The 26,706-nt window shown below is 44.8% G+C and overlaps 1 protein-coding gene across 8 annotated transcripts in view; it reads right to left on the reverse strand.

Annotated features, from left to right (window-relative positions):
- Positions 1-26,706, reverse strand: part of CDH4 (cadherin 4) — a 794,671-nt gene that overhangs the window by 308,145 nt on the left and 459,820 nt on the right. For 3 of the 8 annotated variants that reach the window (XM_081916745.1, XM_081916744.1, XM_081916751.1), the window contains one exon: positions 9,343-9,566. In XM_081916745.1, the coding sequence (XP_081772871.1) occupies positions 9,343-9,566 (224 nt within the window). Of the gene's footprint in view, positions 1-9,342; positions 9,567-21,540; positions 21,593-26,706 lie in introns of those variants that run through there. The other 5 variants (XM_081916750.1, XM_081916749.1, XM_081916748.1 and 2 more) reach the window with 3 other exon arrangements.

Consider the following 26,706-nt stretch of genomic DNA (forward strand, 5'->3'; position numbering starts at 1 on the left):
TCTCCCAACTGACCCAGCATTACCAAAGCAGTGTCACAGCAGCGCTGCTAAGCAAGCATCTGCCAGAAGAGGCCCTCAATATGTTCTAGAAGTGATGAAAGACCTCTTTATGGAGCAACTCTTTGGGCTGTTGCACCACACCTTGAGCAGGATGGAGGAGATCTGTACAATCAAAGAGGTGCAAACAAGTAAGTTCAAGACCCATTCAAATTAATTGACCTAAATTAGTTATATTCCTTAATTTCAATAGGGTCTATTCTTAGCACAACTAAAGTGGTTGTATGCAAACCAAAAACAGCATCTATGGACATTGGTTCTATGCTCTCCAGTCGACAAAAGAAGGAAAATGTGACTGAAGGGAACAGAGGAAGTTGCATTATATTAAGTCAGACCAATGGTTCATTTAGCCCACTGTTGTGTAAACTGACTCCAGGGTTTCAGGTAGGGAATCTCTCCTGGTCCTACCTGGGGATGATGAGGATTGAACCTGGGAGCTTCTGCATGCAAGGCTATTGCTCTACCATTGATATAAACTATGGAACTTGCTCCCACAGGAGGCAGTGATGGAGGCCAACTTGAGAAGTGAAAAATTCAGAGAAGGTAAGGCTCCCAATGGCTACTGGCCTGTTAAGATATTCCGTTCCACCTTAAGAGGAACAGGCTGTTGTGTGTCACATGCCTGTTTACACTCCAGCACAGCTTGCTGTGAACTTCCATTTTGTGTATAGCTTTTGCTTATGCTGCTTGCTTGGACACGAAAGGGAGAAGACATGTTTCCCCCTTTGTCTGAATAAACTGCTTGTAAATATGCTTCACACAGCCTCTATCTGCCCTTCTGTTGTGAAGAGTTTTTTACTCTGCTGGCTTGCGTGCTCAGCTTCTGAAGCTTGAGTCTCAGTTATATGCTTATCCAAGGACTGGAGATCGCCCGCCAACCGGCCGGTGGGCTGGAGCCAGCTGGGGGCCTGCCAAATGCCCCTGATTCATTGGAAGCATCCCAACATGGCCATGATGGCTATGCTCTGCCTCTGTGGTTGGAGGCAGTACAGTGGTGCCTCGCAAGACAAAATTAATCTGTTCCGCGAGTCTCTTCGTCTTGCGGTTTTTTCGTCTTGTGAAGCACGCCTATTAGCGGCTTAGCGGCTATTAGCGGCTTAGCGGCTTTAAGAAAAAGGAAACAAACTCGCAAGAACTCGCAAGACATTTCGTCTTGCAAAGCAAGCCCATAGGGAAATTCATCTTGCGGAATGACTCAAAAAACGGAAAACTTGCGCGTTTTTCGTCTTGCGAGGCATTCGTCTTGCGAGGTACCACTGTACAGTGGTACCTCGGGTTACATATGCTTCAGCTTACAGACTCCGCTAACCCAGAAATAGTACCTCAGGTTAAGAACTTTGCTTCAGGGTAAGAACAGAAATCATGTGGCGGTGGTGCAGGAGCAGCAGGAGGCCCCATTAGCTAAAGTGGTGCTTCAGGTTAAGAACAGTTTCAGGTTAAGAACAGACCTCCGGAAAGAATTAAGTACGTAACCAGATGCACCATTGTAAAGCTTCTGAATACCAGTTGATGGAAGCCACAGGATATGAGAATGCTCTCATGCTTGGGTCCTTCTTGCAGGTTTCGTAAGGGTTTCTGGTTGGTCTTTGTGAGAACAGGATGCTGGTCGAGGTGGGCCCCAGGCCCGATTCAACAGATCTCTTTTACAGCTCAGTGCTTTAAAAACAACAACCCCCCACAATGTTTCAGGTTGTGTTCCTTCCTATAAATCTCTTCTCAAGGTTACCCTTAAAACTCCTGCCTCTGGGAACTTGCTTATATAGAATCTCACATATTTTAACCATGAGGAATCATCACAGCGGTGATTGTGTATGTTGTGTGTTGGTGTTCTTTCTGGCGCTTTTGTTTACATCAACTTTTTGATGCGGCATAATGTGACATTGGCAGGCGGAAATAAGAAACAGGGAAACTGGAGGTCAAAGGGCTGCGATCAGGCAGGGTAAGAAACATACATCATGAGCAGGCGTACCTGGGTCTCTGTGTTTGTTTTCTTTTGTTCAAGAGAAGTGATTTATTAGGGCATGGGTGGCTCGGTTTTATGAAAGACAGGCAGCAAACAAATTTCACCTTGGGGTGGGATTTTAATACATTTCAGGACCTTGACAAGATTAGCATATTATCTCTTCAATGCCTTATACCTTGAGCAAATGAGAGCTCTGTCAAAGTGAACATATTTGTGTGCTAACAGATCTATTTATGAGTATGGCTTGCCTGGGTGATGTGCAAGAAAGTACCTCACAGATAACAAGATGGATGTATATATCTGTCTTAACCGAGCCTCAGTTGTTTATGCTCTGATGACCTCCCATCTGGATTACTGTACTGTGCTATAAATGGGGCAGCCCTTGAGGATAGGCTGGAGGCTGGAGCCAGTGCAGAATGTGGCTGCTAGGTTGGTAAGTGGGATAGCAGGATGGGACCATGTGACAACAGACCTGAAAGCACTCTGCTGGCTACCAATGAGCGACTGGGCCCAATTAAAGGTGTTAATACTACCATATAGTGCCCTCTTTGGCCTGGTGAGGTTGTCTCACTCATTATTGACTTTCAAAAGGAATTTTTGGCTTCATGGGCAAAAGCTTATCTACATGAGAAAACTCTGATTGGTGGGTAGGACAACTACCCATCAATTGTATGGTAGCATCATGACATCAGCTGACCCACCCACCTGTCAAAACCCATTACACAGTGGTTGTTTGGGTGTTTGGGTTGACGTTCGATTCCACAGTGGTTCCCAAGTACTCAACAGTCAACCAGCTATTGGGAACTGAAGGATCAGCTCTCTATCAGCTGCAGAAGAGCCCAAGCCCACCTTCCCTTGCCAACGCACCCTTTAAGACTCCTGATTACACAATCAGCCATGTTTTTACCTGCCCCACATCTGATGTGGGGTCTCACGGGCCAAATTTGCACCCCTGCTGGACCACATCTGATCCTTGTCCTGGATGTTCCCTTCCCCAGCATAGGACACATGGTGATTGCATGACAAAGATGTAACTCCTCAACAACCTATCTAGTATTTGTGGTTTTGATCATCTGACTTTCATTAAGCCAGCAAATACACGCTTCCTAAGTTATCCACAAGGAAAGCCCTTATAAGCCATGCCCAGCAAAAAGAGAGAAATAAAAAGGCTTCCCCTTTTCCCTGGGAATGCAATTTCATTCAAGTGTATCTTTCATAAATGCTGACATGAGCTAGAAGGCCAAATTATTCATTTCATAAACAAGGTTTTCTCTCTTTCCCCATTTCTTCCTTTTGCAGAATATACCCACAGGCGCCATCAACACATTCAACTGTAAAAATAGCCAGTTGGATGAGAACAGTGTGAAAAAACTTTTATCTTAAGTATTTACTGTTATTCCAGAATATCACTCCACTTTCGGGCAGGGAAGGGGGGGAAGGCGGTAATTCAGCACTCTGGTGGTAAATCTGTGACCTCATTTGCATTTTCTAATTGAATTGCTATCAGGTTTCTTGCAAGAGTGAACAACCAAAAAGAGAAAACGGGGGGGGGGGGAAACCACCCTGAAAAGTTCTTACAGTTTCATAACACCACTTGGATTAGCTGGGGGGGGAGAGAGAGAAAGCTTACTTTATGGGTTTGTTTAGCATGAAAAATATTGTTAGTTCATGGAATGCCATAGACTTTGCCATTGAACAGACAGCCTCAAGAAGCTGGGATTTCTCCTACATCAGCTGCCATTTGAAGTGCCCCACAATGTCTTGGAATGTCGCTACATCAGGCATTGTAGGGAATTTTCAATGACAGACAACGTTCAGATCTAAACCCCATCACAGGGAGCCAGGATTAATGCTAAGAGGGGTTCCTACTGAGCTGCTTGTGCCCAGGCTTCTCCCCACAGATATTGCCGCCATTCTGCTTAAACATATCCTGAAATGTTTGCTGGGGAGAGGGATGAAAATACTACGCTTTGTTTCAAGGGGGTGACCGGGACCCAGCTTATCATTGGGCAAGACGACAGAGTCCAATTAAAGAGCAAGAAATGGTGAATTATTTAGCTTATCATCAATTTATCACCACCACCATATGGATTTTCTGCCTTAAGCACCAACATGTTTTGGTCCATCTCTGTAAGTGGAAAAGGTTACTTGGCAACTAATAAACAACTGCATCTCCTTTAGGCAATGTGAAGCAAAGCAAATAACACCACATGCACGGTCAGTTATCTCTGGATTTACAAAAATTATATAGGCTGTCCAATGATATTGTCCCCTGGTCAGGTCACTTTTCTGAGTATTGACACTTTGATATTGTAGAGCACGCCACTAAGGCAGGCATAGGCAAGCTCGGCCCTCCAGATGTTTTGGGACTACAACTCCCATCATCCCTATCTAACAGGACCAGTGGTCAGGGATGATGGGAATTGTAGTCCCAAAACATCTGGAGGGCCAAGTTTGCCGATGCCTTCTCTAAGGCAAGGATAGAGAACCTGTGCCCCCCCCCATTACTCTGAGCCAGTATGACTTATAAGGGGTGATGGGAGTTGTCGTCCAATCACATCTAGGGGGCCACAGGTTCTCCACTATGATCATGCAGCTCTGGAATCGACTGGCACTGGGAAAACATGGGCTCAATCTCAAACAAGGTGCTGTAGGTTGTAGGTCAGAGAAGTTCTATTGAGATTAATGAACCTAAGTTTAGCATGTTCATTAATTTCCAGCAGGTTTACTCTGATTAGGACTAGCATTAATGAGCTGGAGGATCAAGGCCACTGACTAGACAGAAGTTGAACCCTGAGAAGACCTAGAATTGCTATTTTATTATCATCCTTGCTGGAAGTTGCAAGTGGGCAAAGAGTGCTGTTGCTTTCATGCCCAGCTTGCAGGCTGGCTGGCCACTGTGGATGCTGGATTAGATGGGCCTGATCCAGCAGGCTTATGTTACATCCTTACTATATTCTGATTATTGAAGAAGGTTTTGCTTAATGAAGTGTGTGTGTGTGTGTGTGTGTGTGTGTGTGCTATTTGCATGCCTATTAAGACATCCAATCCCCCACTTACATCATGCAGAACTACAGTCTAGCTGTAGATTCACCATATGAAGAATTCTTTGTCTACTCTTGTCCTCAGAGAAACATGTGAGAGGAGACCCAGCATGTAACAAAAAGCATATTTTAATTACCTCAAAAAACAACAACAACACAACAACAACTCTGTGCATAACCTCCAGTGGCTGCTAAGTATGTGCATGTTTGTTTTAATTCTATTGGATTTCTGAAAAACAACATACCAGATCAATTTCCCTGAACAGACGTGTCAGGGTCAGTGCTTCAAAAGCACTGGGATTTTGACTTGATAATGTTTAGTTTCAGTGCTGTTTGATATCCTTCAAATAATCCCATGAACCTGTTTCATTTCTTTTGCAAACAAAACTCTTGTTTTGTTCATAAAAGCGAAGCAGGAAGCTTTAAATGAAGCAGAAGCTCAGCCTCCCACTATGATGACACACAATAATACAGTCTGTGACCTTGTCATTAGTCTTGTTTTCCACTGTTTTTTTCACCCTCCAACTATACACTAATAAGGCTTTTAAGAAAAGAATGATGTGAATTTTAAAAAGCCAGAGTTCTCTCTGTCTTGAACCAGAGTTCAGCTTGTATTAATATTCTACAAATTTCCAATCAAATATTTTGCTAAAGTTGAAATGCACTGCAGCTTGTATTCTTTTCGCCGGGGAGAAATTTTAAGTAGCTCACTCGAGACGACAGTGTGATCTGTAATACTGAAACAAAATGTGTTCCTATTTGCAGAGTATAGGGCACTCTGGCTCAATTGCAAAAAGCATGAAAACAGTGTTGCTCTAGGAAGGACTCAGTTTCAATAGAATCATAGAATTGTAGAGTTGGAAGGGACCCTGAAATTCATCTACTCCAAACCACTGCAATTCAGGAATATGCCACTGTCTCATACAGGGATCAAACCTGCAACCTTGTCATTATCAGCCACTGTGGTGTAGTGGTTAAGAGCAGTAGACTCATGATCTGGTGAACTGGGTTCGATTCCCCGCTCCTCCACATGCAGCTGCTGGGTGACCTTGGGCCAGTCACACTTTTCTGAAGTATCTCAGCTTCACTCACCTCACAGAGTGTTTGTTGTGGGGGAGGAAGGGAAAGGAGATTGTCAGTCGCTTTGAGACTCCTTAGGGTAGTGATAAAGCGGGGTATCAAATCCAAACTCTTCTTCTTCTTCATGCTCTAATCAACTGAGCTATACAGGCACAAAAATTATCCCTTCTTCACTCCCTTCTTCACTATCCCACTCAGAGGATGTTGTTCCCCCATCAACCTCAGACCCAGGGGATGCCGCCCCTCTAGCTACTTGGCCACACAAGAATTGCAGACTACTCACCAAGGGTGGCATGATCACTGAAGAAGAAGAAGAAGAGTTTGGATTTGATATCCCGCCTTTCACTCCCTTTAAGGAGTCTCAAAGCGGCTAACATTCTCCTTTCCCTTCCTCCCCCACAACAAACACTCTGTGAGGCTAAGGGAGCTGGGCATGTTTAGCCTGGAGAAGAGGAGGTTAAGGGGTGATATGATAGCCATGTTCAAATATATAAAAGGATGTCACATAGAGGAGGGAGAAAGGTTGTTTTCTGTTGCTCCAGAGAAGCACACATGGAGCAATGGATCCGAACTACAAGAAAGAAGATTCCACCTAAACATTAGGAAGAACTTCCTGACAGTAAGAGCTGTTCGACAGTGGAATTTGCTGCCAAGGAGTGTGGTGGAGTCTCCTTCTTTGGAGGTCTTTAAGCAGAGGCTTGACAGCCATATGTCAGGAGTGCTCTGATGGTATTTCCTGCTTGGCAGGGGGTTGGACTCGATGGCCCTTGTGGTCTCTTCCAACTCTATGATTCTAGGTGATTGGGGCTGAGAGACTTCAAAGAAGTGTGACTGGCCCAAGGTCACCCAGCAGCTGCATGTGGAGAAGCGGAGACACGAACCCGGTTCCCCAGATTATGAGACTACCGCTCTTAACCACACTGGCTCTCACTGGAAAAGAAAGCCTTCCCAAACTCCAGATAACATCTCCAAAAGCTCAGCCAGCAGTTCCTATTGGGAGCTGTTCAGGGTTCTGATTTGCCTTGCACTGCCCTGAGCTGACCTGAAGCAGCTTTGGGTATGCATATATGGGTATGATGTTCAGTGGGAATCTCTTTTCTTGTAACTTGAAGGCATTGGTCCAAGACCTACCTTCCAGAAAAGGATTGACAGGTGAATGTTCTGTCTCTGACTGAAGACCTTTAGGGTGGTAGAGTGACCGGGAATCTGATGAACATCTCTTACCATTAAGCAGTTTAAACTAAAATCTACAGGAGAAGGAGGAGTTTGGATTTGATATCCCGCTTTATCACTACCCGAAGGAGTTTCAAAGCGGCTAACAATCTCCTTTCCCTTCCTCCCCCACAACAAACACTCTGTGAGGTGAATGAGGCTGAGAGACTTCAAAGAAGTGTGACTAGCCCAAGGTCACCCAGCAGCTTCATGTGGAGGAGCAGGATGCGAACCCGGTTCACCAGATTATGAGTCTACCGCTCTTAACCACTACACCACACTGGTGTACAGTCTACAACATAAAGTTGCTATATCTGACCTGGTCTCTGGAGTGAGCGGAAAACAAGTCTTTGCCCTCTTCAGATATTTTAGAGTATTATGCCATCCTGCTCCCCCCCACCCCACTCAAGTCTTCACTTCCGCAAACTAAACACAACCTGTGCCTTAAGTCCTTCTTCACAAAATCCCCCTCCCCCGCCCCGTCCCAGAGCCTATGCAGTCATTGCTTTCCCTAAAGGTCAGGATGAGCTGGCAGCTAATTTTCCAAAAGCGGTCCCTCCAACCTGACAGTCCTCCATCTCTAGATAATAAATCTTCAGGTTGGAAGTCTGGATTACTTCTTCAGTAGCAAATGGCACGTCTGTGAAGCTACAGGGCCAAAGAATGGGGTCAATGAAGGGAAATTTATTGCCGTGGGATTCTCTGCTGAAGAGCCTCAGGTACATATTCTGATGTCGGCAACACAGGCAGAGTCAGAGTCAATGTAAAAAGAGGGGCTTGGCGGAAGCTCCAAGAGCAGAGGAGAATTAAGCTTCCCTTTCCACCCATTTGTCTGAAGGCTGTATCTCAACCAAAGGGGACGATACATCACCACAAAAGAGGACGTGGAGGCAGGAAGTGGGTGAGAAATTCTCCCCAGTTCACCAAAGTTCAATCTAAAGGATGATCGAGTGGCCTTTTAAGAATAAGGAAGAACCTAGCTCAAAAGTCAATTCCCCCCTTTAGCTACATTAACCTGAAAGCCTGCGCAAGGGGAATAGAATTCACAGCCGCGAAATGATTCACAAGGGTCTCACTACTGCGTGTTGCTGTGCCTGTTTGGAAAAACATGCCTGGTCTGATTCATTTATTTATTGCTCACGTCTCCCGCCCGCCTTGTTTCTAATGTTTAGATGGCCAACAGCCAACAGAGGTACCATTTTGGGATGGAACCAGGGCCCTGGGTTCTTAAACAAAGACTAAAAACAGCAATAGCACCCTCCTTCACCCAGCCTGAGTTTATTCCTGGCCACAGAGGCTGTTGGGAAATTGAGCAAACATTGTAGCCCTTGGTTTGCTGTCTACTATGAATGCAGGGGCCATGGGTGTTGGTGGAAGAAAAGAGGCAGGAAGCTGTTCCAACATTCATTGATTCTATTGCAAAATTGCTTCCTCTCCAGACACTTCCCCCTAGCCTAGCTAGCCCAGAAACAGACATTCTTGGTTGATTCAAACATGATACAGTCTGTCTTGGATTGTAGCATTTCAGACTGCAGGTGAAGGATCTGCTTCTGGGATTTATTTATTTTTAAACACCCCGCAGGTCATGGAGAGTTAGCACATTAGGGAAAAGAGTCTATATTGCTTGTTAACATGGAGACCTTTTAAATATACGATTCCCACATTCAAGCCAAGATATTAGCATGCACTGTTTCTGCACATTTTAATTGACCATTAGAGATTGTGGAGGCCTATAATGATGTACAAGGTCCTTTGAGCACAGTGCCCCAAGCCTTTCTGGGCTATAGACCAAAATATTAACACCTTGCACCAAGGCCAGATTAAGGTGGTGGTGGTGAAATTCCCATAATAAGCCCCCCACCCGCTGCCCCCACAAAAGCTTGAAACAATGTGCCACAAAAAGAGTCTTGTGGCATCATAAAGCCAACAAATTTATTGGCAATTCTCCCCTCCCCTTCTCTAAATTGCCATCATTGTTATTTTTACCTTGTGTCCCTTGTGTTGTGATTTTTCTCCCACCAGTAACCTGACCATAGTTTCCCAGCTTTCTACGGCCTGGTGGTCCCATGCCGTCACCATAAATATTGTCTGCTCCGAGGGGATTTGCACCTGTTGGGTGGCGTAGATAGTCCCATCTGTCCTCACCTTGAAGTCCAAGTTGTCGGTTTCGTATTGGATTCCTTTGCTCCCAGAGCAGCCGCTAAATTTCACTGGGGAAAAGGAGACAAAAAGAGAAGACGGGGGTTATTGAAACTGTTATTATGCCCTCGATGTGCGCAGCGCTTATCAGGGTAATGTAAGCAACAGCAACAAAATCAAGATAGGTACCTGCTGTGAGGACCTTGCACTCTAAATATGCTGACAGAGGAGTGGCGAATAGAGGGAAAGTAAAAAAGAAAAGAAAAAGGGGGACACTTGAGAGAAAATGCAGCTGCACACATTTGGGGTGTGCTTTCATTGGCAAAGAGGGCTATGACATAGGTCTGGAAAGTATGGTATAAAGTTAGAGTATTAGGCTGGGAAACCCGGGTTCAAATCCCTTCTCAGCTAGAACACTTAAGAGGTTACCTTGAACCAATTGGTGGCTCTCTCAGGTGGCTAGTGTACCACTTAGAAGGGCAAACAAAAATGATCAGGAGGAAGAGCACCTATGAGGAGAAGCTACATTGTTTGCATGCTGTCCAACATTTTTGGATCTGAAACCGGGACATGTGTCTTCTGGGATGCACTTCCGTTCATGTCACATGACCTGCACAGAGTTCTAGCCACCCCAAAAACTGGGGGGGGGGGGGCTAGAACGCCGCAGCACCCAAAATGGCTGCTGAGATCTCACGTGAAAAAATGTGATGTTCCATTTTTGGGGGGCGCTTGGGAGGTCTGTGTTTGGGACACTTCAGTTCACAAAAAAGATAGTGACATGACTCTGAGTGAAGTGTAGGTGGATTCCCACAAGGCAAGGCACAGTGATAACAGCAAGAACCTTTATAGAACTAACAGAACTGGACAACAGGGGCAAAGCAACTGCTTATATGTATTTCTGAAGGCCTGGGCCGCTCCCACTCCCAATGTGATTGGCTATCTAAACTTCCAAGCTGCGAATCATGACTCAGAGTTTAAGGTCCAATGGCAGAGGCAGAAATCCTGAAATGTTATGTGATTGGATATCATGTATCAAATCAGAACACAGGGGCTCAGAATCCTTAGTCCAGACTCAAGTTCAGGCAAACACAGACCACTGAATACGTAACACTGAGTACCAGCTGCTGGGAATCACAAGTGGGAAGAGGTGCTGTTGCGCCCGGATCCTGGTTGCACACTTCCCATAGGTATCTGGCTGGCCACTGTGAGAAAGCGGATGCTGGCCTTGAGAGACCTTTCTCATAACACCAAAACAAATGGACCACCAATGAAGCTGGATATTGGAAGTGTCAGGACAAATAAGAGAAGGCACTTCTTCACACTGCGCATCCACTGGGAGCAGTCATGGCCTCCAATTTGGATGGCTGTAGAAGAGGATAAGAGAAATTCATGGAGGCTCTCAATGGCTACTAGCCATGATGGCTGTGCTGTACCTCCACAGTTGGAGGCCACAATGCCTCCATATACCAGTTGCTGGAAACCGCAGAAGGGGAGAGGGCTCTTGTGCTCAAGTTCTGTTCCCTGGTTTCCCACAGGCATCTGGTTGGCCGCTGTGAGAACGGGATGCTAGATGGCCCATTGGCCTGGATCCAACATGCCATTCTTATGTGAAGAGGGAAGGGAGAGGATGCAGCACTGGGCTGCCATTCTCAATGATAGACCCCTCTTTTAATCATCACATCTGGAGCCAGCCTAACTTCCATGTTTCAGTATGTAGCTTTTGGGTTCTTCGTGGGCATCTGGTTGGCTCATATGAGAACAGGATCTTGCACTAGATTGGCCTTTGGCCTGATCCTGCAGACTTTTCTTATATATACTTATCCAGCAGGGTTCAACCTAAGCTAATTCCCACAATTATTGCGAGGACAAAGTTGTCATGGCGGCCACTTATGCTGAAATATGTTCTTTTGAGAGAAAGGGCAAGGCAGATCTCTGATCAGCAACTTCACATAAAGAGGAGGTTGGGGGAGAGAGCTGAAGGGAGAAAGGAAAAAGAGGACGAGAGAGTTCAGATGGGAAACAAAACCCCATAAAAGGACAGTGGCTGGATGTCAGGCCATTTCTGACAGTGTGCTTGATGTTCTCAAAGAAACATCAAGGAAATTATATAACGGTGTATTTGACCTTTCAAGAAAGCTCTTGAACTTTACTACCATTCCCAGAGAAACTGCTAGTGGCTATTTCTAAAACAGTCCTTTCTAAAGTTTTATTACATCTGAGAGGCAGTCGATCCCCACTGCTATGAGTGGATTCCTCTCCTGCCTCCATTATCCACTGAATATGATGAGAAGCAATTAGCCACATGGCTGGTCTGTCATTTTGTGACGCCTACAGCTATCTACCTAGTCTATGGGATGCTTACGCATGCCTTGATGGCAACTTAAATGTCCATAATCATTCCGTTAACAGATTTTATTTTTTTACTTTTGGGTCAGACGACAATTAAAACGCCACCACTGAAACCGAATCCTTCTCTCCAACTCAGACATACACTGTCAGTCTGCTTGACAGCCATCTTGCCCTTCCTTATGAAAGAGATTTGAGACACTGTGACACAATACGTACTAAGGAAATGCAGCTAAAGTAAATGCCACCTGATAAACGTGTTCATACTGTAGAAACTACAATTGTGTTTTAATAGCTCGTTAATTGAAAAAACAACAACAGAGGCCTCTACAGATGGTGGGGAGGTGTGTGTGTCAGCAACAGGCTGGATGAGAAACAATGGGAGCCACCAGCCCAAGAGCTCCCTGGGGAGGACTCTGAAGATGACACCTTAGAACCTGGAGCCTGGTGGTGGAACACTAGGCAGCAGGAGTGAAGAGCTAGGAGCTGATAGAAATAGGAGACAAGTGATCAAGGAGAGTCCAGGATAGGATTAGAAGCTGAAAGTCACAGAGTGCACACAGACAGTCCCAGTTCTGCTGGCCACCTCCCCCTCTGACTCCCGGCTCAAGGAGGATCCTGCACGCTGAGCAACGTGCCAGACAAGTCCAGAGGAGGAGCCCACCTCCTCAATACAGCCTTCAAGGAGGATCCTGCACGCTGAGCAACGTGCCAGACAAGTCCAGAGGAGGAGCCCACCTCCTCAATACAGCCTTCAAGGAGGATCCTGCACGCTGAGCAACGTGCCAGACAAGTCCAGAGGAGGAGCCCACCTCCTCAACACAGCCTTCGTCTGCTTGGGAGGAATCCAGAAGGAGAGGCTAGAGGGGAAGGACATGCCTAGGGCTTAGTTTCAGCAACACCTACACTGAGTTCGCACAAACCAGGGACATTGCTGTTTTGTTCTTTTCCTGCTAATGAACAGCTAATTGCATTCCGTGCCTTCTGTGTGTGTGTGCCTGCCCTGTGGATGACCTGCCTTGTTGACAGCTCCTTGATGGGGGCGGGAAAGAAACTTTATATTTTATCCTTAGAACCATTATGTGTGGGAGTCTTCATCCAGTGCTAGTGCTAGGGCCATGATGCACTCCCTCTCATGTAAAGCAGGGTGAGGGCAAAGCTTTTCTATGGCAGATAGAAGTGGAAGCTTACCTCAAAATGACAGTCAGACCTATTCTGTTCACAATTAGTCCAGTGAGCAGAAGATGAGGTTTTACATTTGCCACCCCCTTCTCTTTCTCTGCATATATCTGTATATATATGTATATAAAGGTAAAGTAAAGGGACCCCTGACCATTAGGTCCAGTCGTGGCCGACTCTGGGGTTGTGGCACTCATCTCGCTTTATTGGCCGAATGAGCCGGCGTACAGCTTCCGGGTCATGTGGCCAGCATGACTAAGTTGCTTCTGGCAGCACACGGAAATGCCGTTTACCTTCCCGCCGGAGCGATACCTATTTATCTATTTGCACTTTGATATGCTTTCAAACTGCTAGGTTGGCAGGAGCAGGGACCGAGCAACGGGAGCTCACCCCATCATGGGGATTCGAACTGCCAACCTTCTGATTGGCAAGTCCTAGGCTCTGTGGTTTAACCCACAGCGCCACCTGCGTCCCATCTGTATATCTATAATGGTGGCAAAATAGCCACATTCAGGCATCCAGTGCCCTCAAGGGATTCTGTGTTAGGGAGAATGCGCAACGGTCTGGCCCTGCTGCCACTCCATATACATAGGCCAAAGGCCCATAGCAGGTTCAGGTATGCAATTTAGAAGCCCAATCATGAGGGCATCTAAATTGTATGGAGAGCATGAGCAGAGAACCTGCTTTGGCTCTTCCACTCATGGACCATGGTGGGACTCGGCTGTCAGGGATGCAACAGATGTGGTGGAAGCAATGGGTTCAGGTCCACTCTCCCAGCCCACAGGATTGTATTCATGTTTGCCATGATGCCCAAAGAGAGCTCATATAAATGTCAGTCAGTCAACCAAGATACATTAGCAAACCCTAATACTTATGTTAATGTATGATGCTCTGGATTTGAGCCCTAGAGGCATCTAGGGTACTGGGGTTAAATGCATTTGGCTAATATCTTTTTTAATCCACTGCTTTTTACTCTGAAAGCCATCTCACAGCTTCACTTTTACTTGCAAAACTGCCTGGTAACATCCAAGAGAATAACTTGTTTTTAAAACATTTACTCTCAAATGGACAGTCTCAAGATGATTTGCAGCTTCAGCTTGCTTCAATGATTTATACATAGTTTGGGGGCTCAGACTGAATATTTTTTGTATATACTGTATTTGATACTGTAATATTTTAATGTTATACTTTTGTTTTGTTTTTACCTTGACTCCCCCCCCCCATTACTTTTAAATAAGCCTTGCTGCAACCAGTAGTTTGGTGTGAGTAGACTAGGGACAAGGCCTCATTTCATTTGCCCCATCCTCAGTTAGGGTGGCCATACTTAATAAAGGTCCAGAGGTTGAGTCTAGCTGTTTTTGGCTGGTTCTCTGTTTGGGAGTCTATACTGTATGTTATTTCCAGGTATGGATGGTATCTGATGGCAACTTTCACCTGCTAGAAGGAAACACAGCAGCATAAGAGGGAGGGGGATAATTTTCAGCTACACCCCCCCCCCGCCCACAGTGTATGTTAAGTACTGTATGTTAAGTACTGTAATTTAATTCCTTGAAATTGTTAATGCTTCTATGCATTAAAAAGGTAAAGGAACCCCTGACCATTAGGTCCAGTCATGACCGACTCTGGGGTTGCGGAGCTCATCTCACTTTATTGGCTGAGGCGTATAGCTTCTGGGTCATGTGGCCAGCATGCCTAAGCCGCTTCTGGCAGATCAGACCAGCGCACGGAAACGCCGTTTACCTTCCCGCCGGAGTGGTACCTATTTATCTACTTGCACTTTGACGTGCTTTTGAACTGTTGGTTGGCAGGAGCTGGGACCGAGCAACGGGAGCTCACCCCATCGCGGGGATTCGAACCGCTGACCTTCTGATCTGCAAGTTCTAGGCTCTGTGGTTTAACCCACAGCGCCACCCGCGTCCCATTCTATGCATTACTATGTGTTTAAATCTGATCGGTTGGTAACTGAATTCTAGAGAGTTCTCATGGGATTGGCTAACATTGGTCACATGGGAGGTATCTGGTGAAGGAGAGACTTATGTGAAGCAAGATGACTGTCTTTAAGAATCCACTGTGAACACTGCTAAGTTGAATTGAGTGTTGGAGTCCTTCTTCTCTGTCTGAAAGAAAGAGAGCAAAGCTGCAGGAGAAGGTAAAAATGGAAATATCTCATAGGAGCTGCAAGGCATATAATTGAGATACATAAGGGTGTAAATGCTAAGCTCCGGAAAGAGAGGAAAATACAGTTGTTTGGAAGTTAAAAGAAGAGACAGTGAGCCCATGCTTGGAGAAGCATGCAAATATTATGTTTTAATTCACCTATAAGTTTCTGCAAGAAAAGTTTTTGAATGTTAAAATCTGGACACTGGTTTCCAAAGAAGTGTGCCAGTCATATATGTGATTTGAGCTTCTCAGCTGCATTTTCGCTACCCTTTCATCAACACTGTACCCCTTTAATCCTTCTCCAGAGGGTTGAGGAACCCTCTGAAGCAAGTTTAGGGTGAGTCTGTGTTGCTGCAGGGGGCACTGCTGCAAATTGCTTTTATTCCCTTCTGGATATGGATTCTCTTCCATCAGCAGATGGTCACTGTTGGATATCTCCTTTTGTGTTTAGCCCACCATTTTCTGGCATCAAGCAGAGACCTTTTCATTTGCTCAAGGTGTGTGTGTGTGTGTTTTGAGACAGAGAACAAAGTCCCAGGTCTTTCTTTTTCTTGTCTGCTGCCAGCATCGTTGGGATGCTTATTTCAGAGCGTGCATTTCTGAACGTTTTATATTGCTGCCATTTCATGCCACCATTAGCCCCCTCCCTGCGTGCACTCACAGGTTGCAGAAAGCTATGCACTCTTGTGATGTTAAAAACCTATCAGTAATTCAAAATACTTCTCACTGCTGTTCCTAGGCTCTTCCAGCATCTGTCCCCCACCTTGGAAATATTTACGAGGGTGGAGTAAAGCAAGTCCACTTTAATGAAGTGGATTGTACTCCTCTTAGAATGGGTCTGAATAACCCAGTTTTTTGTGCTGATGAAGATAATCTTCCACAGCCCATTTGTTTGAACACGTTGAAATATCTGTAGATGCGAACATTCATTCATTTATTTGGTAGGCAGATGCCTTTGGAACTGTCACGTACAGAGGGGTGGAAATGACAGGCCAAGCCAAGAGCAAGTGTCACATTTGACTGATAAACAACGATGGATAATGTCCTAGGTTTTTTGTGTGGGGTGGTTGTTAGTGGGGGTATCTATGCAATTACTGTGGGAGAATTAGGTTTTAAGCAATTTCACTGTCACAGCTTGCTCAATTTAATTACAGTTTATTCCAAAAACCCAGGAGGGGAAAAGGTGCTTCGCTGTTTTGTTCCGTGAAGTGAATTCCACCCCACCGCAGCCTTTGCTTTCACCTTTTTATTGCCATTTGGCATGTGAAAATGATCTCGTACACCTGCGACGTGCAAAGCATCTCAGTCTTGACATTTCCGCCCCCACAATCAATGCCTCCCACCTCTGGCACTGGGGGGGGGGGGAAGAGAGAGGAAAAGATTGGCTTCTATGGACTAGGTGAAATAGGCATTTCTGGACCCCTTCCTAAACCTGTGCATTCAGGAAACAGTATGTTTCCATTAAACTTGTCTGTCATGTCTTTGGACTATTTTAAACACAGGTTGCAAAAATCAAAGCACTGGGTTTCCCGATTGAACTCAACAGCTTCGAAGATCAAGCATGGAGGGAAAGGACCAATTCCTTGTAGATTTTGGGGTGCTGATTCACATGTGAATGAAAAGGGCTCCCTGACTCTTGTAGCATCATTCGTCACTCCCTCCAACAGCGCCAACAGGATTGGACTAAAAACACAACACTCCACAACAACAATAATAAAAAAAATTAGCCCAATTAGGATCCAACATGTCCAGCAGCCACATAATTTTGAGTGTCAGTTGGAAAAGAAAACTGGAAGCAGTTAAAAACAAATCAATCTTTCATATCTTAGATTTGATTTACTTATTTCCCTGACCTCCTCACACCTCCCTTTTTTGTATTCCAGTTCACATGTTTAATTCAGCAAATCCTTTCCCTCTTTGTTTTTATCTTAATTCTATCTCTTAACATATTATAACTTTATATTTTCATCTGTTATCAATCCATTTTTACATGTTCTTATTAACCTTGTTGCTAAGGCCGCTTCATTTCAATCCGACATCATTTTAACATTCATTAATTTTACAATGTTTCTGCAAATAGTCTGTTTTCTGTTTATTTTCTTTGTATTTTGCATTTTTTTCCTATGTATTTTTGTACTTTTTGTATTTTTCCTTTTTTTTCTTTATTCTGTAACTTTTTTTCTTTTTGTAAAACTTTAATAAATATATATTTTTTAAAAAAGGAAAAGAAAACTGGAAGGTCGGTGAAATAGAGTATACTGGGGGAGGGGGGAACAGGGATAGCTGGCTGGAACCTTAAACAGGAGAAATCCTGTTAGGTGAGGATACACACTGCAGCATTTTGTTGCAGATTCTACTTAAAAGAGCAACTTTAGAACACTGTTCGAATGCTTGGGAACATTAAAGTCTCCAAGTTATATGTTATCTTACAATCCTTACAACAGTCCAGTAAAGTAGGTATGAACCTCTGAATATGTGCAGGCCTCCATCACATTGTCCGGGGTCCTCATCAGATTCCTAAATATATGGAAGAGCTGTCTATATGTAGAGTCTGTTTTCATATTAACAACAGCAATGGATGCACAGGGTTAAATACAGTGGTGTCTTGGTTCTCAAAAGCCTTGGTTCTCAAATGCCTTGGTTCCCGAACACCGAAAACTCGGAAGTAAGTGTTTCAAACTTTTTTTTTTTAAGCGGTCTGATGCGGTTGTCGGCTATTGTTTCCGGGGCGCCTGCACCAATCAATAGCCACACCTTGGTTTTGAACATTTCGGAAGTTAAACGGACTTCCGGAATGGATTAAGTATGAGAACCAAGGAACCACTGTATTTAGCGCTTCTGGATTTGCTATTTGTTTTTGTGACTGTGTGGAACCCAGTTCAGCTGATCGATTGATTGTGTGACTGCAGAAATGGAAAAAAGTCCTCCCTCCAAACAATGACCTTCATCAAAGCAAGTAAGAAAAAAAATATTTTTAATTTTCATCATCTACAATACTGTCTTATTTGTTTTATAGTTCAGTACATTGATTATTGCTTTCATCTTATGGATCAATGGAGTTAGAGAGTAAAATTCATGTTAAATTGCTGTTTTAGGGGTTGTTTTTAAAAGTCTGGAACGGATTAATCCGTTTTGCATTACTTTCTCTGGGGAAACCGCTCCTTGGTTTTGGAATGCTTTGGTTTTGGAACGGACTTCTGGAACGGATTAAGTTTGAGAACCAAGGTACCACTGTATATATACACTTTAGCGATACTGAAAATACATAAACATCTGCTTAAGCCACAGCAGGTTGCTCCAATATGCTGCTCTTGAGTCTTGTGTCACCGTGTTGATTTCTGTGCTCCATTATCTGAAAATGACTGCCTCAAAGACAAAAGGCCCTCTGTGATTTGCTAATTATTTCTATTAGTTTAAAACAACGCTAGCTAAGGACAGGGGAAGCCAGGAGAGAAACCAACTCTCCTTTTAGAAACAAGCTGAGGCCCTTGGTTGGTACTGGGCTTCCCTTGTCAGGAGGCAGAAGGACAAGAGAAGCCACCAAGGGCATGTTATGGGCAGGGATGCTGTTTCAGGTGTCCGGAGGGAGGGAGGGAAAAGGGATTGTAAGAGGGAAGGGCTGGAGAATTTGTGGTCCACAAGGTGTGGCTGGGTTCCGTCTCCCATCACCCCGAACCATTAGCCTTGGTGTCTGGAACTGAAGGGAGTTGGATTCCAACGACATTTGGAAGGTTACTGGTTCCCCAGCATGCCCTCCTACATACCTCAGATGAAAATAGGGACAACTCTCTCTCCCTCACAACAGACCCTCCTTGATACTCCATTTTTTGCCCCTGTCCCAGAGCATTTCCTGTCAGAAGAAGGGTGAGTTCCTACCACCACTTCACCAATGGGACCCAGCACACACACCCTCTGCCATCCTACCCAGTAATCCTGATTTTCTTTAATTTTATGGTAGAAGAAGAAGAGAAGAGTTTGGATTTGATATCCCGCTTTATCACTACCCGAAGGAGTCTCAAAGCGGCTAACATTCTCCTTTCCCTTCCTCCCCCACAACAAACACTCTGTGAGGTGAGTGGGGTGGAGAGACTTCAGAGAAGTGTGACTAGCCCAAGGTCACCCAGAAGCTGCATGTGGAGGAGCGGAGACGCGAACCCGGTTCCCCAGATTACAAGTCTACCGCTCTTAACCACTACCCCACACTGGCTCTACCACACTGGTAGATTTACAAAAAGAAAGAAAAAAAGGACACTGATAAATACATTTTAGAAAGGGGCAAGATTAGATGCAGATGCACAAAGCATTTTCTTTTTTAATGAAGATTCCTTGAACTCTGCTCCTCCTTTCTTCCTGCCCAGGGCAGCCCTGTCCTCTTCCTGCCCCTCAGAACAGTGGCGTAGCGTGGGTTGTCAGCACCCGGGGCAAGGCAAGTAATTTGCACCCCCTAACCCGTGGATTTGCGCCCCCTAACTCGTGGATTTGCGCCCCCAACCCGTGGATTTGCACCCCCTAACCCGTGGATTTGCGCCCCCTAACCCGTGGATTTGTGCCCCCTAACCCTAACCCCCAGATGTTGCGCCCGGTGTGGCCGGCACCCCCTGCACCCCCACGCTACGCCACTGCCTCAGAATTAGCACATCATGGGGGGCTGGGTCACAGTGACGACAGCTTCTCTTCTTCACCTGCTCTCCAACAGCCAGTGCAAGCTGCCCAAGGAAGGAGGCCAGCAGCGGCCATGGAGAGGCAGCAAGATTGCAGTTGCTATTGCTCAGAAGAAGTGCCGGTTCGTCCTCCTGCGGGGCTCGGCGGCAGCAGCACTGGCTGGGAAACAGGGACACTCTGGGATCATATCAGAAGCCGGGGTGGCTTTCATAATTCTGGGACTGTCACTGGAAAATCAGGACTCTTGGAGGGTACGCAGTAGAGGAGGCAAGCATTGACAACCTGCTCTTGGAGATATTCCAAATTATATTGCAAAACAAACAAACAAAAGCAACAAGGGATTTTACCCAAACCTGGTCTGGCTCTTTTTCTATATCTTTGCAAGGTGTCACAGACTCAAATAGAGATGGGGGAGTTTGCATTTTGGTTCAGTTTGCATTTTAGTATGAACATATCAAACAAGATCAAACAAATTGGCCTAAACCCTGAAAATCTTCTTATTGGAACTCTGAACAAGGCAAAAGCAATTATCACTCAGAGACTTTACGATGTCGAATTACAACAAGAAGACGCCCTACTCCCGGAGACGTATAGATGTTTAAAAGCTTGGCATAATTTTGCAGCTGCCCCTTACTTAACTAACATCACTAACGAAGCTTATAGATGGGCTTTCTCTAGAGCCCGCTTTGAGACAATGCCCTCAGCAGTGCTGTACGGCAAATTCATGCGGGTACCAATGCATGTGCGTCTCTGCCCCTGTATGTCTAATAAGATAGAATCTGTCACACACATTCTATTTTGCGAATTTGATAGTGAAGAACGAGTTCAACTTATTTTGACGCTTTTATCAAAATTTATACCCCTACAACATTATTTGGAATCCTCCCCCGAAATTCTACGAAAATACTTTCTGGAAGACGCCTCAAGCTCAATATCATATGAGGTGGCCAAATTTTGCACTTTAGTAATCAGGAAGCGTAAATCTCTTCTGTTGTATGGCACACTGCAAAGTTCCCTTGTGTAATCTTTTTTTCCCCTCTCTCTTTTTTCTGATGTTGTTGTTGATTTCTTTTTGTTTGATCTTGTGGTGTTTAGTGTCACTGGCTTTTGCCGCAATAAAACTTGGTTCTTCTTGGTATGAACCTATCTAATTTGGATTTCCCCAATCAATAAATGCACCTGCCCATCAGGAGTTCCACTTGGAAGTTTGCAGCACAGTTCTCCAGAGAGAACAACAATGTGTACAAAAATCCCATATGCTAGGGGAAATTGTGCATGTGTGCGCGCACACACACACACAGTATCTATTTGTGAAAATAATGTCAGAATGCATCATATCAGGGGACGATGCTTGCACAAATGTTGGGGGAATAAACATGCAACTTTCAATGAGGGTTTTTTAAAAAGTTTTTGAATCGGAGGAGCTGAATGTAAGATTGCAAAAAAAAAAAAAAAAAAAAAGAGAAACAGAGAGTAACCAAAACGGACAGATGCATCCAAGTTTGAGGCTTGGATTCTGGCAACAGGAGCCAGGCCATCTCTCTTATGACTGGGGTAGCACTCAGGTGCAAGGAACTTTTGGTCTGATCCCTGCTGTGACATTTGTGCAATTAGGTAATCTTAAACTTAATTCTAGACTCTGCGGTCTGAAGGAGGGGGGCTCCCTCTTTAGATAGCAATGTGCATTGCTTCACTTACTTTGAAATACTGCCTTGCTGCAACTGAGAACCTTCATGCTCCTTTTGCAGAGCAGGAGCTGAGACGTTTGTCCCATGAGACCAGGGCCCTGCTCTGTCATGCTCTGTCCCATGAGACCAGGGCCCTGCAGGATTTAACTTCCTTCCGCAGGGCCTGTAAGACAGAGCTTTTCTGCCTGGCTTTCAATTTGAACTTAGCCTGATCTTTTATTCCCCTTCCTTCCCTCCCTCTCCCCTTTTTATGAAGATTACCAGCTCTGGGATCCCACAGCTAATTCTCCCCTGGTCTCCTCGCTGGCCCAAATAGGACTAATTTAGCCAGTTAGCCCTGGTGATAATCTAATGTTTATTGGATGGATTTCCCCCCTAAATTGATTTTTGAATTCTGAATTTATTGTTATTCACGTTTTATGCTGTTTTTTGTTGCATCAATTAAGTGTTTTAAATTTGTTGTTAGCCGCCCTGAGCCCAGTTTTTTGAACTGGGAAGGGCGGGGTATAAATAAAAAAATATTATTTATTATTACCTGGTGTAGACACTGCTTCTTATGAGCTAAAGCCCCACTTGTAATAAACGGAATAGCTTGCCTTGAAAAGAAAGCTAGCAATCAATCTTAATGGGTGTAAACTCTTTTTCTTCTAAATCACAGGACGCTGGTGAAATTACTTTCCTCCTGGCTTTAGGGGATGTTGTGTTCGCATCCTGCACTCTAACTCTTGCGCCGGACAGGAGATTGGGCTGCATGACCTACAAGGACCTTTTACAGCGGCATAATTCTATTTAGAAAGCTGAGAATGGCTGCAATTTGCAAGGGAAGCAACTTTTGAATTAAAGAAGAAAGGGGGTGGGGGGGTGGGATATGGCTGCCTTTACTCAAAGCTCAGATCTCCCCAGACTCAGATCTACGTTCCTTTGACCAGCCTAAAGTCTCACGAACCACTGTAGACAGTTAGCGTTCAAAGGCTGTGGCGTCTGTAATTAGGGTTCGAGATAAACAGCAGAGCTTTGCATTTTATCAATTTTACATGGGGGTTGGGGAGAGGGGAAACCGTGTTTAAAAATATATGTGCGTATCAGCCTGTGGAACGCTTCACTGATGCTTATCAGAAGCTTATTCCAGAAGGCGCATCAAATGCCCACCAGAGAGAAAGCGGGCATAGTACCTTCATTAGCAGGAGTTTTCGGTTTAACCCTTTACCCTCATCATTTTTAATTGCTTGCTCTGTGAAGGGAGGGCGGGTGTCGAATTGGGGGAAGGCAACCCAGGTGATGAATTGAGCAGTCCAGCGAATTCGCTCATGTGCCGCATGTTGTATTCAAGAAGTGTGCGGAAGAACACAGCCTTTCCATAGCTGTGCATTTCTGAATCAATTCTTTATGAAGCATTCGTTCTACCAAGCTAACAGCCAGACCCAAATATTTAATAAATAATAATAATAATAATAATTTTTTTATTTATACCCCGCCCTTCCCGGTTCAGAAAACCGGGCTCATGGCGGCTAACAACAAATTTAAAACACTTAATTGATGCAACAAAAAACAACATAAAACGTGAATAACAATAAATTCAGAATTCAAAAATCAATTTAGGGGGGAAATCCATCCAATAAACATTAGATGATCACCAGGACTAACTGGCTAAATTAGTCCTATTTGGGCCAGCGAGGAGACCAGGGGAGAATTAGCTGTGGGATCCCAGAGCTGGTAATCTTCATAAAATGGGGAGAGGGAGGGAAGGAAGATCAGGCTAAGTTCAAATTGAAAGCCAGGCGGAATAGCTCTGTCTTACAGGCCCTGCAGAAGAGTTCCTACCCCACATAGACATAGGAGCCAACTCCTAGGGGCCAAGGGGTCTTCACACTTCCAATAAAATATTTGAGGGAGCTGAGCCACCCAAAATTGATAGGCATTGCCATTCAAATAGTGTTCGTGCAAAGCATCATGTGATTGATTATGTGGGGCAGGGCTTACCTGCTCCCCCATATTTGATTCAAGTTGGCACCCTGCACTTAGACAGCCATCTTTGGAACTCCCTGCCTCATGAAATCAGTTCAGCGCCTTCACAGTACTCTTTTTAGCACCTGGTAAAAACCTTTCTGATTAGACATGTAGAAAATGCCATGTGGTTTAATCTGGTGATTTTAATTATCCTTTTGAAGATCTTAAATAGTTGTTTTTATGGTTCTTCACCAATAATTTTACTGTTTTATTCTTTTTGTAGGCTGTATTCTAATCAAACGGTATATACTTGTTGTGAAATATAAATATGATAAATTCACATCAGCAAAAAAGAAAAAAGAAAAAAGGGGGAACACAGATTTGCAAGTGCTAATTTATGGGTGTATACACAAATTTATAAATGTTGACTATAAGTTAAATATAAACACGATACATCCCATAATATGGCATGTGTGCTGCTCCATCTGCTGCCCAGGTACTAACTGCTGACGGGCAGTTTAAGGCCTTTCTTCCTCTCCCTTCTCAGAGTTCTTTATTTTTAATCTGGACTTGGCATGTTAGTCCTTTAAATGAATTGCTCCATTAAACAGAAGGCTGTCCTCTGACAACTCTTCAAATAGAGGACTAATATCTGTAAGGAAGGTCACATAGCCACTGTATGCTGACCTGCTTTAGAACTGATGTTCCAGGTCAGGTATACCATAGTTTACTAGAACAGGCATGAACAATGAGCCTGAGTTCTCCCAATCTTCCTTGAATCCACTGAAATAAGCAGCATGAACAAACAAACAAACAAACAAACAAACAAACAAGCAAGCTAGGTTCACTGTAGGGTGCTCTCTCAGTGTGCAGTGAGATGAGAAAGGAGCAGGAGACCCATCATTTGACAGTGGAATGGTCTCCCTCGGGAGGTTGTGGCCTCTCCTTCCTTGGAGGTCTTTAAATTCTATGATTCTATGACCTTCTGTATTTTTCTTTTTAAAAGAAAGCGAGAGGGAGAAGTAAAAATGATCCGGGTGGTGAATGTTGGATCAGTGGTTATTCAAACTCACAGGAGAATTGGAATGCTGAACTAGAATTATGATAGATTGAATATACAGAATGGGGAAACATACCGTATTTTTCCATGTATAAGACTAGGTTTCCCCCCCCTAAAAAATAATGTCCAAAATTTGGGTGCGTCTTATACACAGCGGACATCTCCCCCCATTTTTTTAAATCTGAGTCCCCCAAAATAGGAGGCGTCTTATACATGGAGGCGTCTTCTAGACGGAAAAATACGGTACATCACAAAAACGAGGTGCAAGGAGCCGTGATTCCTATATTGCAGGGGGGGGTAGGACTAGATGACCCTTCAGATACTTTCCAACTCCACAATTCTACGATTCTAAGCCTTCTCCAAAGGCCTGCTTCCTTATTCTGTCTTGGAAAAAAATTGAGCCTACACTTTCAGCCATGTATCTGCTCACCCAGCCTGTGATGCAACCCAGCACCTGCATTAAGTGATACTCATTCCAGTAGAAGCAGAAGGCTTTTATTTTGTAAGTAAACACAAGACATTTAGTTCCCTGCCACTCTCCTGGGATTGGATTGTACGGATTACAAAGAGCTAATGATGTAGAGTTTAACGGAAGACACAAAAACTCAAAGGATAGGATTTAGTTCTGCTTTTGCCTGGGAGAACACATTTAGCTCCATGAAATTTTTATCACCTCTAAATGCACCCTTCTTGCAGGTAGAATCTTGGTGGTTGGGTGTGTTTTTTTTATTGCACTTGGAAAACTAGCTGGCAATCATCTCCTGGCTTCCTCTTTTTTCTCTTAACACAAAAACTATTGAGTCAGCCATCGGCTATTACTGTATTTTTCCATGTGACTCAAATTTTTCTGACTCAAAATTAAGAAAATGCACTGTGCGCTCTCTGTGTATAAGATGACCCCTTATTTTAAACTTCAAAAATTTAGGAAAAATATAGTCTTATACAGGGAAAAATACGGTATTGTAATGGTTCTAGGGGTTGCTCGTGCGTAAATCGGCGTCACACCTGGCTGGGTTACCTGGGTGAACTCTTTCTGTCCGGACAGCCACCCAGCCGTGGCTGTCTCAATCGCTGGCAGAATCCGTCAGTGGGCGTTTCTTGAACATCTTCCAGCAAAGAAGCTCTTTGACGCCTAGTCTCCACCTACTCTCCCTGCGCGGAAGCCTTCTGCGCAAGGAGGGTGTGGGCAGCGGAGGACCCATGCTCTCCCCGCTGGTCTCCGGCGAGGAGACATGGAGCCACCTCGCCGATTCCCCCATCTGCCCCCCTTCTCCACTGGTGCTACGCTGATTTCCTTCCCCAGAAGATGGGCTGCTTCTCTCCCTCCGGAATCCCTCTGGAGCCCTCCCTCTCCCTCTGGCTCCGATGACAGTTCCCTGACAGGTATATTTGAAGTTTAGCACCAGTGTAAAAAAACAACCTTTTGTTTATTATTGCAGGCCCATCAGGTTGTGGGAAAACCACCAACCCACAAAGTGTCTCAGCAATATGCCAATGGCTACCGATATGACATCCGGGTGATGGAGGAGAGAAAGGATGCAGCCGATAAAATCTGTGATCCACATCACATAGGAGGCTGCCTTAGGCTGAGTCATTTAGTTCAGCATTGACTGCACTACTAGCAACTCTCTAGGGTTTCAGACAGTGGGTTTTTCCAGCCCTTACCTGGAGATGTCAGGCACTGGACCCGGGACAGACACTCTGCCACAGTGTTTCTCCTTCTCCCTTTCCCCTGACCAGCTGCAATTTACATTTGCAGAGGCTAGTTAGCAAAGGCCAGGGCTTGCCACCGCACAGCTGGAAGGCAGGCATTGGTGGAGAAGAAGAAGAAGAAGAAGAGTTTGGATTTGATATCCCGCCTTTCACTCCCTTTAAGGAGTCTCAGAGCAGCTAACATTCTCCTTTCCCTTCCTCCCCCACAACAAACACTCTGTGAGGTGAGTGGGGCTGAGAGACTTCAGAGAAGTGTGACTGACCCAGCAGCTACATGTGGAGGAGCGGAGACGCGAACCCGGTTCCCCAGATTACAAGACTACCGCTCTTAACCACTACACCACACTGGCTCTCAAAAGAAGCTTCTCTCAAGAGAAGTCACAGGGTGCCCCACTCAACCATGGAGAACTGAACCTGCCTTTCCCTGCCACCAGATTAGCAAGACCAGTCTAATCC

Source organism: Podarcis melisellensis (assembly GCF_964234715.1).
Source record: "Podarcis melisellensis genome assembly, chromosome: 6".
Lineage (NCBI taxonomy): Eukaryota > Metazoa > Chordata > Lepidosauria > Squamata > Lacertidae > Podarcis > Podarcis melisellensis.